Source organism: Pelmatolapia mariae, linkage group LG6 (assembly GCF_036321145.2).
Source record: "Pelmatolapia mariae isolate MD_Pm_ZW linkage group LG6, Pm_UMD_F_2, whole genome shotgun sequence".
NCBI lineage: Eukaryota > Metazoa > Chordata > Actinopteri > Cichliformes > Cichlidae > Pelmatolapia > Pelmatolapia mariae.
In genome coordinates this window covers 2,014,110-2,030,318 of record NC_086232.1, presented here as the reverse complement: position 1 = coordinate 2,030,318, position 16,209 = coordinate 2,014,110, and the positions used below count along the sequence as shown (strand labels likewise).

General features: G+C 42.7%; 1 protein-coding gene across 1 annotated transcript in view; it reads right to left on the bottom strand.

Moving 5' to 3' along the window:
- Positions 1 to 60: 60 nt before the first annotated feature.
- Positions 61 to 16,209, bottom strand: part of slc43a1b (solute carrier family 43 member 1b) — a 20,518-nt gene continuing 4,369 nt past the window's right edge. Inside the window, exons 5-14 of the mRNA XM_063475564.1 lie at positions 11,413 to 11,505; positions 10,889 to 11,022; positions 10,031 to 10,173; positions 9,161 to 9,307; positions 8,557 to 8,592; positions 5,401 to 5,533; positions 5,040 to 5,169; positions 4,884 to 4,957; positions 377 to 500; positions 61 to 282 (exon numbers count right to left, since the gene is read on the bottom strand). Of these exons, the coding sequence (XP_063331634.1) occupies positions 61 to 282; positions 377 to 500; positions 4,884 to 4,957; positions 5,040 to 5,169; positions 5,401 to 5,533; positions 8,557 to 8,592; positions 9,161 to 9,307; positions 10,031 to 10,173; positions 10,889 to 11,022; positions 11,413 to 11,505 (1,236 nt within the window). The remainder of the gene's footprint in view (positions 283 to 376; positions 501 to 4,883; positions 4,958 to 5,039; positions 5,170 to 5,400; positions 5,534 to 8,556; positions 8,593 to 9,160; positions 9,308 to 10,030; positions 10,174 to 10,888; positions 11,023 to 11,412; positions 11,506 to 16,209) is intronic.

Sequence of the window (16,209 nt, the reverse complement as noted above, 5' to 3'; positions counted from 1 at the left end):
TCAAGTTTGATTTATATCCTCAAAAATGAGCAAACTATTTACTAAGTTATTCATTTCATCTTAAACACCATTTGGTATGAGTTCATTAGCTGCATCCCCATTGGCTAGGGTCTTAGCAGTTCCACCAAATGACTGGGTTAGAGCAACATTTTCAGTCTTCGATTGGCCGGCAGCTGTCCTATCGTGTTCTGCCTTTGCCCTGATCAGGTTTCTCCGGTGATAGAACAGGTAGCCTGGCAACAGGAAGCCAGCAAGGGAGAAGATGAGAAGGCCCAGATTGATCTGTGGTAAGGAGACAGTGTCGGTACATGTTTCAAACCAAAGCTCTTCTAAAACCCGTTGTTGAAAAACTCCTCTCGGTGTGCACGTGTCCTACCCAGTAAGGATTTCCACTGAGGGGTCCCACCATCAATATGAACAGCGGTTGTTGAAGCAGGGCGAACGCAGCACTGATCATTGACTGCATACCTGTCAGTGTCCCGAAGTGGTTGGCTGGATATCTAGAAAGAGAGGTAGACGAGCTTTTTTTTCTCGTTCATTTGTATTCATTCATTCTTACAGTTTTCGCCCGCTGCTTGAACACTATAAACCCATGCTTAGACTAAAGTAACACAACTTGAAGCTTTTGTTACCATACCCCAAACACATGTACCCATACCTTAAACAAAAGCGCTGCTGTGCACTCTAGTTGCAATTATGCAACACACTTACTCCTTTATGCAACACACATGGTCCTGCAGACTACACTCTATTCCATACATAAGACACTTCGTTCAAAAATAAAACTTCAGGGTGCCATTTGGAAAACACATGTATCCAAAATACAAAACACATCGGGTAATTGCAACCACTCAAATACACACCTGAAGGCACTTACTTGCAAAACTGAACACCAATTAGCCAACTACAAAAAGCGCTCAGTTTAGCCATTTCAAGAACTTTGCAAGCATGGATGGAGGGAGAGCAAGAGGAAGAGGAGGAGGAGGAGGAGGTCGAAGAGGCCATGCACAGACCCATATTTCTGATGATATAAGAGCAACTTTGGTGGACCATGTCATCAACCATGGCCTGACTATGAGGGAAGCTGGGCAGAGAGTCCACCCACATCTAAGCCGCTTCACAGTGGCATCTGTAATAAGAACATGCCGACTAGAAAACAGGTATGTCTTCACCTCTCTACCTTCTACTCTACTCAGATGGTTTTTATATATCACATTACCATATCAAGTGTACAGGGTATTGCAGGGTGCTAATGCTCCTTTTGCAGCCAAAGTGGTAGTTTCTGTGAAACATACCATGATTACTTATATTGAAGTACAGTGTTGTACAGTAGATGATACAGTATATACAGTAAAGTACTGTAAGAAAAATAAGCAAACCGATGACAACATGTGGTAGTATGTCTCTAGAATGACTCGAAGACCTTCTGGGGGAGGACGCCAACGCCTGCTCACACAACAGCAGGAACTTGCCGTTGTGGACCTAGTGAGGGCAGACAATGCCATCCGTCTCCACCAGCCACGAAAGACAATACTTGCAGACAGGCAAGTGTTCAACAACATAAACCATGTGAGCATCACCACCATCAGACGCATCTTGGGAAAACACAGCATCACCATGAAGCAGCTCTACAGAGTCCCATTTGAGAGGAACAGTGACAGGGTCAAAGGACTTCGAGCTGAATATGTACGGGTAAGTGTAACTGTCCTTTACATTTACAATACAGTATTGGTGAAATCCAGTGGCAGCTGAATATGTACCATATCAGTACCACATGGATCCATTCTGAGAGCTACACAGGTACCTGTGTGATGGGGTGAGGGTTCTGTATGTGTAGCACTGTAGTACAGTAATATGTTCTCTTTTTTTTTACAGAGAATCTTGGCCATGGATGGAGCTGCACAGCCTCATGAATTCCTTTTCATTGATGAAGCTGGATTCGACCTGTGCAAAACAAGACGACGGGGTCGTAATGTAATTGACCAAAGGGCAATTGTGCACGTCCCAGGGGTGCTCTGGTCCAGGCCTGGTTCTCCAACCACAATCAACTTGAAGTGGTATACTTGCCCCCTTACTCACCATTTTTAAACCCTATAAAGGAATTTTTTTCGGCTTGGAGATGGCGTGTATATGACCGCCAACCACATGCCCGCATGCCTCTTCTGCAGGCAATGGAACAGGCCTGCGGCGACATTCAGGTGACAGCAATCCATGGATGGTTTCGACATGCAAGGGGATATTTTCCCCGGTGCCTAGCGGGAGAAGACATTGCTTGCGATGTCGATGAGGTCCTGTGGCCAGACCCCAACAGACGGCGGGATCCATGAGCCCACGTATGCACAATTGTCATGATTTTTTGTGTTTACAGTATAGTGTTTTTTCTATTACTGTATTATGTTTTTTTTTTTTGCTTTATCTGAATTCATGGTACTGCAATGTACAGTGCTGCAATGTACAATATTGAGTAGGCCTCTTTGCTTTTTTGGTTGTTTGAAAATGTGTCTCCTGCAAATATGCCTTCTGAATAAACAATGACAATCAAAGACTGCAGTGTTTTATATAAAGTGGACTAGTGTGTTCCCCCTGATCTGAAAGTGTTTGCATATGATTCAAGTATGTGTCATTTTGTCAACAGAGTTACATTTTGACAAAGGAATGTTAGGTTTTGATAGCAGAGTTTCAATTTGGCACAGATGTGAATGGTATATTTCCCAGTGTTGTGTCATGTTTACTTGTGTTTAGAGTTTTGGCACAGTGAGCGAAGTTTTGCAAAATGTGTTCAAGCAACGGGCAAAAACTGTAAATTACTGTTAAAGTACACCAAACCCAACCCAAGGGACTCTCGTGTATTAATGTATTACAGACAGAGCTCAGAGCTCATGAACTCTGGCCCTTTTCACAATCATACGGTCATGTAGTTATCCATTTTTTTTAAACTGCTTTTAAAATTTGGGGTCTCTTTCTTCTCTAAACTTCAACTTAAGGATGTGCCAGCTGACTAACGGATTTGCTTCTCCATAGTGGTCTGATGTCTGTCTGTGTCAACGGGAACGTGAAGTTTAGTGATGTTGTAGCTAACTTCTGTGTGGTTCTTATGGAAAGGGTTAGTTGGTATCATAATCCCTCCCGGGTTGTGGCTTTTGTTATTTTGTTTTTTTTCTCTCTTTTTGTTTTTTTTCCTGTTTTTTTTCTTCTCTTTGCTTGTTTGGTTAATAATAAGAGAGGAGAACAATGTTCCAACATGAGAAGTTCTGTTTTGTATTTATTGTAAACAGTTTGTGTTTTCCGTCATCTTTTTTTCTTTGTAAACTATATCCACAAATACTCAATAAAAATACTTTGAATTAAAAAAAAAAAACAAACAAAAAAACTGCTTTTGAGTTTCAGGGTTGGGGGATGGCTACAGCCTATCTCAACCATAAACCCTGGAAAGTTTTGGCATTTTAAGTATGTTTTGATGGAAAAGCATTTGTCTTTTACTATCCAAATACTTGTCACAGCACTTGGCGATGCAGTTTAACAATATAAAACAAAGTTCAGCTGCTTGTGTGGTCATTTTACACATACATATGTACCGTCTATATGAGGGCACAGGGCCCCATGTTAGGGCTGAAAATCATCCATCCATCCATCTTCTTCCGCTTTATCCGGGGCCGGGTCGCGGGGGCAGCAGCCTAAGCAGAGAAGCCCAGACCTCCCTCTCCCCAGCCACCTCCTCCAGCTTATCCGGGGGAACACCAAGGCGTTCCCAGGCCAGCCGAGAGATATAATCTCTCCAGCGTGTCCTGGGTCTGCCCCGGGGCCTCCTCCTGGTGGGACATGCCCGGAACACCTCACCCAGGAGACAAACAGGAGGCATCCTTGTCAGATGTCTGAACCACCTCAGCTGGCTCCTTTCGATGTGGAGGAGCAGCGGCTCTACTCTGAGCCCATCCCGAATGGCTGAACTTCTCACCCTATCTCTAAGGGAGAGGCCAGCCACCCTTCGGAGGAAGCTCATTTCCGCCGCTTGTATCCGCGATCTCGTTCTTTCGGTCACTACCGACAGCTCATGGCCATAGGTGAGGGTAGGGACGTAGATCGACCGGTAAATTGAGAGCTTCGCTTTTACACTCAGCTCCCTCTTCACCACGACGGACCGGTGCAGCGTCCGCATCACTGCGGCCGCAGCACCAATCCGTCTGTCGATCTCCGGATCCCTTCTCCCATAACTCGCGAACAAGACCCCGAGATACTTAAACTCCTCCACTTGGGGCAGGAACTCATCCCCGACCCGGAGTGGGCACTCCACCCTTTTCCGGCTGAGAACCATGGCCTCAGATTTGGAGGTGCTGATCCTCATTCCCGCTGCTTCACACTCACCTGCGAACCGTTCCAGTGCGAGCTGGAGGCCATCACCCGATGAAGCCAACAGAACCACATCATCCGCGAAAAGCAGAGATGAAATTCTGAGGCCACCGAAGTGAAAGCCCTCCGCCATTTGGCTGCGCCTAGAAATCCTGTCCTTAAAAATTATGAACAGAATTGGTGACAAAGGGCAGCACTGGCGGAGCCCATCACCCACCGGGAACGAGTCCAACTTATTGCTGGCAATGTGAACCAAGCTCTTGCAACGCTTGTATAGGGATCGAATGGCCCGTAGCAATGGGCCAGACACCCCATACTCCCGCAGTACCTCCCACAGGACACCCCGAGGGACACGGTCGAATGCCTTCTCCAAGTCCACAAAAATGAAAATCAATATTTTTATATTTCAAATCTAAAACTCTGATTTCTTTGCCCATGCCTTCCTTACAGGGTTTCTAAGTGTAAGCAAAATCTCTCACATTACATATGTTAATATATAAATACTGTAGCTTAGTAAAAGCCCTGTTGTTACCCACACAGCAGCATAGAGACCTCCACAGCAGGAGTGAACAAATCCTCTTACTATGGTATGCAGAATGAATGACACCATCTATCAGAGAAGCAAAGTCAGATGTTAAAAGTGATACTCGGATGTGTCAGTGAGGACTTCTGAAGCTCAGTATTTTGCTAACCTGTAAGGGCAAGTTGTCTATCAGGGATGTGATGCCAAAGGTGACCAACAGGAGGTTGGTGAAGATGAAAGCTCTCATGGCATTAGTGAGTTTCTGGATCTTTCTGTTTCTCTTTGAGGCATTCAGTTGGCTGAGAAGGACAAAGTTCAAATGTCAAAAGAGGCTCATGGCTACACAAAAAGTTAGAACGAGGTGAAATCAAGATGCAGAGGTACACTGTGATGTTAGTGACACCACCAGGCTTCTCCTCTTTTATATAGCAATCCAAGTTCAAATTAGGGTTAACATTAAACCCATCCTATGTACTAAACACCGGCCTATGTGTCTGTCTGTAGTATCTTATCCTGAACACTTTTCATACCAATTGTCTGTTTGTGTGTTTGGAGTTTCCTCTTCACAGTCCTTCATCCTCCAGTCCATGATGTAGCCAATCAATGGACAGGTCAGTAGACACAGCAGCTGCATCGTACCGAAGATAGATGAGTAGAATCCAACTGGAGAGGACATTTATAGAGAGGGAGAGTCAATAAAAAAGTGATTTACATGGGTAATATCATTTGCCCCATGGCTAGACACAACTTGAACCTATACAATAAAATCCATCAACAATACGTTAACATTAAATCTTTGGCACAAGCCATATCTCTGAGCTGTATTACTTTTCTTTACCACTAGTACTACAGCTTTTATTCCAGTCTAACAAACATTGTGGGCCAATAGGATGTCATCCTGTAATATCTTTAAATGTTGCAGACGCTTTCATTGACTGGACAGGGCCTGTCAGTGCTCTCGACATAGACAGGTAACCGGCATGTCAGCTTCCCACATGTCCGATTACCAGTGATGGGAATAACGGCGTTACAAGTAACGGCGTTACTTTTTTCAGTAACGAGTAATCTAACTAATTACTATTCCTATCGTTACAACACCGTTACCGTTACTAACAAGAAAATGCGGTCGCGTTACTATTTTTCAACAAACAGACGGTTGAAGCTGTGTTCAGCTTACAGCATCTTATATCAGCTGCAGGAAGTAGCTGTAAGTAATCTGGGCGCTACAGCTTTAAGCAGCTGCGCGCTCCCGCGGACGGCAATCACTTTCTGCCCGACGATCACTTTTTGGCACAACACCTGGAGCTAAGGAGCAAAACAATGGCATGAGTGCTGCTGTTTGACTGAGGAAGAATAAAGTAGTCATGGTAAGCCAATCACATGACCACTTAAAGACAAAGCAACAAGGTGCCAGTTTTTAAATTGTGCTGATAGGCCACATAAAACCAGAGTCATGATAAACAATATATACACGTGTTTTTCCTCAATAGTTTCATGTTTACTGTCTAAGGACAGCACAGCAAGCACTCTCTGCTTATGAGCAAAACATAAAAAATCAAACCATAATCAGCCCGTTCGTGTTGGTGGAAAAATGCACCATGTCGACCAATCAAAAAATGATATGGCAACATGACATTTGGTTGTTTAGGAAGAGGGGGAAGATTTAGGAGTGACAGAGAGAGAGAGAGAGAGAGAGAGAGAGAGAGAGAGCAGAAAAAGAGAGAGAGAGAGAGAGCAGAAAAAGAGAGCGAGTTTTGAGATGTGAGAGATTTGTGACGTTTAGCGTGTTTGGAGTGTGTAGTTCATGTGTTGTCTTGTGTAGTTAGTGTGTAGTGTTGTGTTTTGTGTTGTGTGTCAGAACAATGAGGTGACTGCTGTCTCCAGGTAGAAACAGGAGTGATACACCTGCTGCTGTCAGACCTGCAGGTATCAGGCTGTGATCTTCTCCTTTATAGTGGACAGAAATATTTGGAGTGGCACAAATAATTTGTGGCATCTTATTGAAGAACAGCTGATTGTTCTGTAAATAGTTTGAAATGGTTATTTTAAAAAAGGGTAAAAGGTAAATGGATGCAAATAACTTTGTTGTTTGCAAAACTTGTGCATATGATTTTAAAATTGATAATTTATATTTGCATTTAAAGTTATGAAATATGATTCAATAAACATGTTTGTGGTTGTTACAGTAAAAGATATAACTTTCTACTCAGATTTTATTTTTTTTGTCTGATTTTAGATCAATTGTGTTAATAAAGTATGTCAACATGAAAACATAACTGTAAATTCAGACACGTGAGGTTGTGCTGAAAAGAATGACACCAAACAAGGCAAAGCAAATAGTTTTTAAAGGTGAAATGTGGAAGAAACATCAAAAGTAGTTAAAAATGGCCAATTATACCCTGGACCCCAGAGGGTTAAACTTTTTTTTTTAAAGTAACGCAATAGTTACTTTTCAAGTAATTAATTACTTTTAAAATCTTGTAACTCAGTTACTTTTTTGAAGAAGTAACTAGTAACTATAGTTAATTACTTTTTCGAAGTAACTTGCCCAACACTGCCGATTACATGCCAGTGCATTTCATGCACGTGCAACACGTGGACATGCAATAATGCCACATGCTAACACTGGGAGGGAAGACACAGCTCACCACAGTAAACTGCAGGTGGACTACCACAAAAAGTTTGTAACTAGACATCACACACTTAAATCACCAGCTGAACATTTTAAAGAAGCTAAGAAAGACAAACTGGCTAAAACCAACTGTCATGGTCCAGGTGAGTGCGGGGTTTTTCCACTCTGCTGGGCTCCACCTTCAGGCGGAGACTCCAATCAGCCTTCACAGCTCACTGCAATCAAGTCACCAGCATTTAAGACCAGCACTCACAACAGACCTTTGCCAGATCTTCAGCTAACTCGCGTCAGTCGTGGCCGCCAAGCTCGTGTGAGATTCCTTATCTTTTGCATTTCTACTCACTGTGTTTTCTCTCTGTCATAGTACCCGTCACACTTCACAAGCAGAAAAAACACGCATCTCTGTCTGGACGCTGGTTTTCTGCTATCAGGTTGCCCTCCCTTCATCGTGGCCTTTCACCTACCTGCCCCCCTGCCAGGGCCGTTGCTCCAAGTATATTCTGGACTCTCTCTTGACCACTCCTCACCCAGACCCCCTAGACACCCTCCTTGCCTGACGCCTGCCCCTGCAACACGTAAGCCATAACCATCATAGTTTAATCACCGGGTGTGATTCACTAGACTGCCACTGACTGCCTGTGTCTTCTCATTATAGTGACTCTGTGTACCTCCACCCAGGCCGCTGCCCCTTTTCCCTCCCCAGGATATGTACTTAAACTCTTGCATGTAGTCATAGCACAAGAACAAGAGCTCAGAGCCGATCAATGCAGGTATTGGCATTTTACAAAACAGTTGGAATTTTGAATTGGCCAAGAAAATTGCATTTGGTTGATCTCTAGAAAATGAATCACGAAGTTCCCATGAAATCTGTGTAACTCACTGTTCAAGGTGCTTTCTTGAAGTCGTTTGAAATGGTAAGTCTAACATGTTCCTTCCACAGAGCAAAAACAATCTGAATCTTAAGCCAGGACCCAAACAGGTCTTGGTCCTGGGTCGAGTCTCAGTGGACAGCAATCGTGTGTGCACCATTAGAACTGAGTGTTTCGGTTTATACCTTGTTTTTCCACCTCCTTCTGTAGCTCCTCAGAGGCTGAAAGAGACAGCAGCAGGTCAGGGATTACCAGAGATGGGTTAACAATAATTATTCTCATTAGCAGCACACTCACTTTGGCCCTATAAACAAGTGACAAATAAAAGAAAAACCGCTGAAACCATGTTCCCTTTGATTTGATGATTTGGGTCCAATGTGCACCTTACAAGGAAGCTCATTGCAGATCTGAGTGATTGCCTTCATCCTATGGTGAAACTATGGTAAAGTAGTCTTTTCCAGATTGCCTGCATTCATGTGGTGAGAGGGTTTACTAAATAGTTTGATGAGAATAAAAATGATGTGAATTCTGTGCCATAACCTTAACTTTCACCCAGCAGAACACTAAACACTTGATATAGAGTTTTTTTAAAAACCACATAAGGAATACCAAAACTATTCCGGCTGCTTGTGTTTAGAAACATCCATTCGCGGGGGGCGCTGGAGCCTATCCCAGCTGGGGCGAGAGGCGGGGCACACCCTGGACAGGTCGCCAGTCTGTCGCAGGGCTAATGAAATAAACCATGGAGCATTTAGATTTTAAAAATATAAAATGGACCATTATTCTTACGGTTGGGGTCGCCGTGGGTGACTAGGAACTCCATCATCTTATTCATAGCACCCATGAAGAAGATGAGCCTCAGCTGTGTCATCGCCATGGTGATAAGACTCCACAGGAATATGGGAGAACACACAGAATTACAGAGCGGCACAGAAACTGAAGAAGGAGACAAAGAGAGAAAATGTATGAATGTACATTTAGCCTTTGGTTCAGCAGATGCAGACCTCAGAGCCGTGCAGGTTCATTTTGCTGTTCATGGTAGTTTACAGTGCACAAAAGTCTTTAAAGACTAGAAAACCTAGGGGTGGCTGTAGCTCAGGTGGCAGAGCAGGTCAGCCACTAATCAGACGATTGGTGGTTCGATCCCAGACTGCATGCCAAATATCCTTGGGCAAGATACTAACCCCATGTTTGCCTGCTGGTGGTGGTCAGAGGGCCCGGTGGCGCCAGTGTTCGGCAGCCTCGCCTCAGTGCGCCCCAGGGCAGCTGTGGCTACAGTGTGGCTTGCCATCACCAGTGTGTGAATGTAGTGTAAAGTGCTTTGGGGTCCTCAGGGACTAAGTAAAGCACTATACAAATGCAGGCCATTTACCATTTTCCCAACACTGTCAGTACAGCACTTTCATCACTGCAGATGCTGGACCATTGGTCTGTCAACCACTGGTCGACTCTCCCCTCGTGAACAAGACCCTGACGGTGTTTTTCTGGACTTAAATCAGTTTATTCTGGACTCGGGGCAACACTTAACTGTCATCAACGGCAAGGGAGCCATTGATGACCGCTCGGAAGATGGGAGCTTGATTTTTTTGAGAATAAAATCACTGAGAGTGTCGGCAGCAAGCTCAACTTAACCTAAAGCCAAAAAAACAAAACAAATACCTTGAGCTGTGCTGTGGGGGTCTGTGTGCTCAGGTACTGTCTGTTTGGATCCCATTGTGTCTTCCATTGCAGTCATGTGGGTGATATTCCTGTCCCCGGTCAGGCTGTCCTCTGTCACAACCCCACTTGTCTTCACCCTTTTACTGTTAAGAGGAAAAAAACACACAGAATGTAATGGGAAGAGTCATAATGTGCAATACCCACTATCTCAAAGATGTTTTAAGTTGAAGACTTTTGGAAATACTCATAAAAAGTGCCCGAAATCACAGCTCACTTTACTGAATCTGTAAAAATCAGAACACATGGGAAAGGTTCATCATGAAATCTCGTGACAGCTGACTTTTTCGATTTGACATGAGTGGGTCAGATAGCAGGTAAGGCCATGAAGTCACAACATGAGGAGCAATTCCCTAAAACTCGTCAATATTTATATTAGTCTGAAGGCAGCATAGCCTCCTCTCTAGCATTGGAGCAGATAGAAAGCCTAACCGACTGCAATGACTCTGTGTCCTCTGATCAGTCTGTGCAGAGCTGTCCTAGGTGTTGTTGTCACTCTTCTGTTCTCTGTGTTGTGTTCATATCTCTTTCCATTGTGAGCTTTTGTCGACTCTCAGCGCTCTCTGTTCTGCATCCTGCAGTCAGGTTTTTGTGTCTTCCCTGGAGAAATTGCAAAATCTCTCAGGAAGAATGGAATCACCCCAAACTGGTACCTCTGTGGGAATCCAGGGAGCTATAGTTCAGATATGATCACTACGCTCTGTAGGAGTGATCATACTGATCACAACTGTCTCATCATTAGACTTTTGTTCTACTTTTAACAGTTTCCAGTGTTAATCCGTCTATTCTGTTAAAACTGACGTGTATCTGATGTCTTCGGGTGCAGGGAAAGATTCAATGGGCCAGTTCAGGAAGCAGTTTAGGATCACAGTGCAGGCCATTCCAGTCCAGACCCACATGATGACCCGGAAAGAGACGCCAAGATCATAAATCACCTGGAGAGGAGGAGGAAGAGTAGGACACAGAGAAGCATGAGGGAAGAGATTTAAGGGTTGAGGTGAATAAAGGAAAAGTAAAACGTGTGCATGATGCTGCAAACTTGACCTTTAGTTACTGTTAATGTGAAATCTCACGGCAGTATCCTCCCTTTTATTTCCTCCCAGTGTTGTCTCTTGTTTCTTCTTCTTCCTGTTCTTTTACTCCCGTTTCCTGTCCACTGTCCTCTCTGTCATCAGCTGTTTGGTCCTTCTGCCCCCTTTGCTTTCTTTCATGTTCCCTACAGTTTACAACCCTTCTACTACAGTTTAACAAGCAATGTCTTCTAGCTTTCAGCCAAGAAAGATTTTCCACCTTTCAACGAGGTGTGTGAGTGTGTGTGTCTGTACCTTGACACCGGGGAAGGTGACAGCTGAAGAAGCATAGGAGCCAATCATCAGGGAGAGGACGGTTGATCGAATGTTCCCAAACATGTTCGGCAGCTAGATGAGAGAGAGAAACGATCGTTCTGTCACATGGAGTAAATCTGACTTTCTGTCCAAGGACAAAACCTTCAGAGCTTTCAACATTTTCTCTACAGTTGTACATTTTAATAAGTAACCAGCAGGTGGCGCTCTTAAAAGCTTTGTACAAACACAGGGGAAAAAAGTCGTGCCGTGTGTGTGTGTGTGTGTGTGTGTGTGTGTGTGTGTGTGTGTGTGTGTGTGTGTGTGTGTGTGGGTTCTTACTATACTGGTGAGGACTAAAATCCAGGTCCCCACGGGGCTGAAGGCATTTTTCACACTCAAAATGTGGTTTTAGAGTCAGGGTTACAGTTAGGTTACGGTAAGCATTATGTCAATGGGATGTCCCCACGAGGAGAGCAAACCAGACGTGTGTGTGTGTGTGCACGTGTGTGTCAGAAGGCGTTCACTCTAAGTATAGACACACGTGGAACACTGCCGCCTCATGAATGTGGCTCAGTTACACTACAGGCTTTAATACTCAGTTGAAACTTGCATTAGTTTCATATATTTGGAGGATTACTTAATTGGATTTAATACATCATTTGTCTTAATTTATTCAAACATTACTTATGTAGCCAAGCGACTACACTGTAACTCTATAGTTAAATTCATTCATTAAGTGTTGCTTAAACAACAAATTAGTGTAAGGGTCAGAGAGTGGAGGGATACATGAAATGTAAATGTGAAAATATTTTTTCTCTACAGGAAGATCTTCAGTTGGTGGTTTGGGTGTAAACTGTAAAGCTATATAAGACAGAGCCACTGTGACAGCATGAACTGGACTGTAATATGGTTTCAACTGTCGTTTTGTCAAATCCACACAGCAGTTCATAATTTTAGTCATGACTGCATTTACTCAGAGTTCACTCTATCTATAACTCTGAGGTTTGGTGTGAGTTTGGATCCAGCCAAAGGCTTTTTACTGACTAACATCATCTTATTTTAACAAACTGCACAGTGCATGTCAGGAGAGACTTTGAATATGCCATTAATCAACACGTCCTGTGTTAGGTTACTACACCGCCTTCCAAATTATTATGCAAATGATATTTTTCTCTGTTTTTCCTAAATAGTCGGTTCAAATGGCAGTCAGCATAATTTTCGAGTCATCAACCATTAGAGTAGAATTCAAATGTTACTGAACAAACCTCCCAATGAAAACAGTATGTTTTTCAAAAATAAAAAACTTACAATGCTCTGTTCCAAATTATTACGCACAGAGTTTCAAACGATTTTATAGGTTGTAGAGAATTGAAAATGGTCATTTGTTGAATTTGCAGCATTAGTAGATCAATTTCACTGACATCAAAAGTTATTTCAATCAAAAACATCTTAACAGGTTACAAGTTACACATTAACACAGGACCCCTTATTTGAAAGCAGTTTCACAATTCTTGCATCCATGGAACTTGTTTTTGGAAAGTTTCTGCTTGAATGTCTTTGCAGGATGTCAGAATAGCCTCCCAGAGCTGCTGTTTGGATGTGAACTGTCTCCCACCCTCATATTCTCAATAGGATTGAAGTCAGGGAAGAATGGGGGCCACACCATGAGTTTCTCTCCTGTTATGCCGATAGCAGCCAAGGATGCAGAGGTGTTCCTTGCAGCATGAGATGGTGCATTGTCTTGCATGAAGATGGTTTTGTTGCAGAAAGCACAGTTCTTCTCTTTCGACCATGGAAGAAAGTGGTCAGTCAGAAAGGTCATTTTCACTCCTTCAGGGACCCTAAAAGGGCCGACCAGCTCTCTCCCCGTGATTCCGGCTCAAAACATGACTCCACCACCTCCTTGCTGACGACGCAGCCAACCATCCATCTGGACCATCCAGGGTTGCGCTGCACTCATCAGTGAACAAGACTGTTTGAAAATGAGTCTTCATGTAGTTCTGGGCCCACTGCAGCTGTTTCTGCTTGTGAGCATTGGTTAGGGGTGGAAGGTTTATGCACAACTGCCAGTCTCTGGAGGATCCTACAGCTTGATGTTCACAGGGCTCCAGAGGCACCAGCAGCTTCAAATGTCTGTTTGCTGCTTTGTAATGGCCTTTTAGCAGCTGCTCTCTTAATCTGATGTATTTGTCTGGCAGAAACCTTCATCATTGTGCCTTTATCTGCACGAACCCATGTGTGCTGTGACTCAGCCACAAAGCTCTTAACATTATGGTGATCACGCTTAAGTTTTCGTGAAATATCTGAGGTATTCATTACGTGTCCAAGACATTCAACTATTTCACTCTTTTCAGCAGCAGAGATCATTTTTCTTTCCCATATTGCTTGAAAATGCTGGTCTGCTTAATAATGTGGAACATCCTCCTTTAGTAGTTTTTCCTTTAATTGGGCTCACCTGTCAAACTAATGATCACAGGTGTCTGAGATTAATTTCAGTGATACAAAGAGTCCTGAGACACAATTCCATCGATGGGTTTAATTGAAAAACAACTCATTTAATCTTTATAACACTTAAACACTATTTGCATAATAATTTGGAACGTGGTGTATATTAACTATGACAGTATGAAGAAGAAGCGTCTCTGTTTTATCTCAAAGGCTCTGCTCATGTCATTTCCTGTGGATCAGCTCTGTCCTGCTCTGATCATTACACTTGCACGGTTATAGCAGCAGTGGTCATAAGCAGCTGCTGTGTGTGTGTTACATATTTGTATCACAGACATGAATAACACACCTTCATTTCTCACACACCTTCATTCAAAGAACAACAGAAGCTGCACTTGTGTGGTACCTGGTGTTCACAGACCATCACTACTGGAGGTGTTTCTGAGCCCACTCAGTGATTTAACGACACCATCGCGCCTGTTCTTAACGCTCACACATGCATCAGTTCCAGGTTCGATGGTTGTGCTCGGAGGTTTCTCCACATTCTCAGAATCCTTTGCTATTACGTACAGTTTACGATGACACAGTCGTCACAGTTTCACACTGACGAACATTATTCTGAAATATCTGAACAGTTTCTAGATGCAGGGTTATTTATTTATTTTTCACTTCTTTTACTGACCTGTGGTCAGTTAACCTGACGAGTCACTGTTCTGTTTTGAATATGTTCACATGCTAATGAGACAAATAAGAGGAAATTGTATTTCTATTGTTATACATCAGAAAATTGTGAAGCTTTTATTTTGACATCCGAATAGACAGGAAAGCCTTTATTTTGACATGTGCATAGACAGGAACAGTGGGGAAAGCATGGCTACACCTTTGAAATCTTTTGAGTTGAATCCAAAATAATCCTTCAGAAAGCGATGGTCGTAAGTTCTGTCAGTTCTTTGTATATTAGACAATTAGTAATAGGGTGTTTGAGACATTATTTTGTACCTTCCTTGAAGTGCAGTAGTTATAGGTCGTAGCTTCTGAGCTAATGATACAAGTGTACACTTGCCCACTACCTGCTTATTGTTCTTTGTATTAATATCAGATTGTATATCTACAGGATACTTATCTTGTAGTCTCCTATGTTAGTGCCTAAATATACTTATCTGCTGATTATATGACAATCCATTAAGAGTTTAGTTTTATGTGTTTCTAGTTTCACTCCAGTTCAATGATGTCAGTTCAACACTATGTTCGAAGTCATTAAAGGAGCAAGTACGCTCACCTTCCTGGCTCTTGAAAAGGAGTCTGGCTGGCTGTTTATCTATGTTCACGCTCAGGGAGTTCAACACATAGAGAGAACAGTACAGTCACTGTGTCTTCCTCTAACTGTTTCTTTTTAGTATCGTTTACCTTTTTGGCCTTTTGTTGCTCCCATTAATCAAAACAAGCCATTATTTTAAATCAAATGATACAATGTCTCAGTTTAAATATTTAAAATCATTTTTATGTTATACTGTGGAGACAAAATATGGCTTTGTGAGAGTTACAAACCATTGAGTTCTGTTTTTATCTACGTTGTGTCTTAACTTCTTTTCTTTTTTTTTGAATTGGGGTTGTAACTACGGTGTCATAAGTGTTCACGCTGAAGGTATCATGAGAAACACTCTTTGTTTACATAAATTAAATTAAATGAAACCGATAATATCGGAGAATTCAGCTATAGCATGCAACAGGCCGTCAGTTTCTTTGTTTGTACATTGCCCTCATTTGCCCCAGTGTAAATATCACTGGGTTTTATTTGTCTGTCTACAGCCTCAGGTTCAGCTAAAGTCATGCCTTCCCAGAGTAATGTTTCCATGTCGTAGTTTTGCCTCCACCCTTGGGTCTCCATTCTTATCAGCCCTCCCCTCTTTTCCATCGCTGTGTTGCCTCTGTGCACACACAGCTTATAAAAGATAAGCATGAAGTTCCAACCACAAATATCACAACACCAGCTGCAGGTCAGTTCCATAGAATGACCCCAATGGGTCTTTTTTGTGTTAATTCATTGCAAATTAACATGAACCACAAGCCCGTAGCTACATACATCCGATAACTAGACAAGAATGTTAATGTTGATGCATATGTTTATGTATATACAGTATATGTATGGTATGGTATACATATCTATCTATCTATAAAATGAAAATGCAAAAAAAGTCATTGTTGTTTCACAGTAACATGCTGCAGCCACTCTGGATCGTGGCCGGCTGGTTTCTTAAATTCCTACTGAATATTCTGTTTTACTTAAACTAGAACACACTTGGTTTCATGTCTGATTTATTCCTTTTCTATTCTGGCTGAGCACTCAAAGTG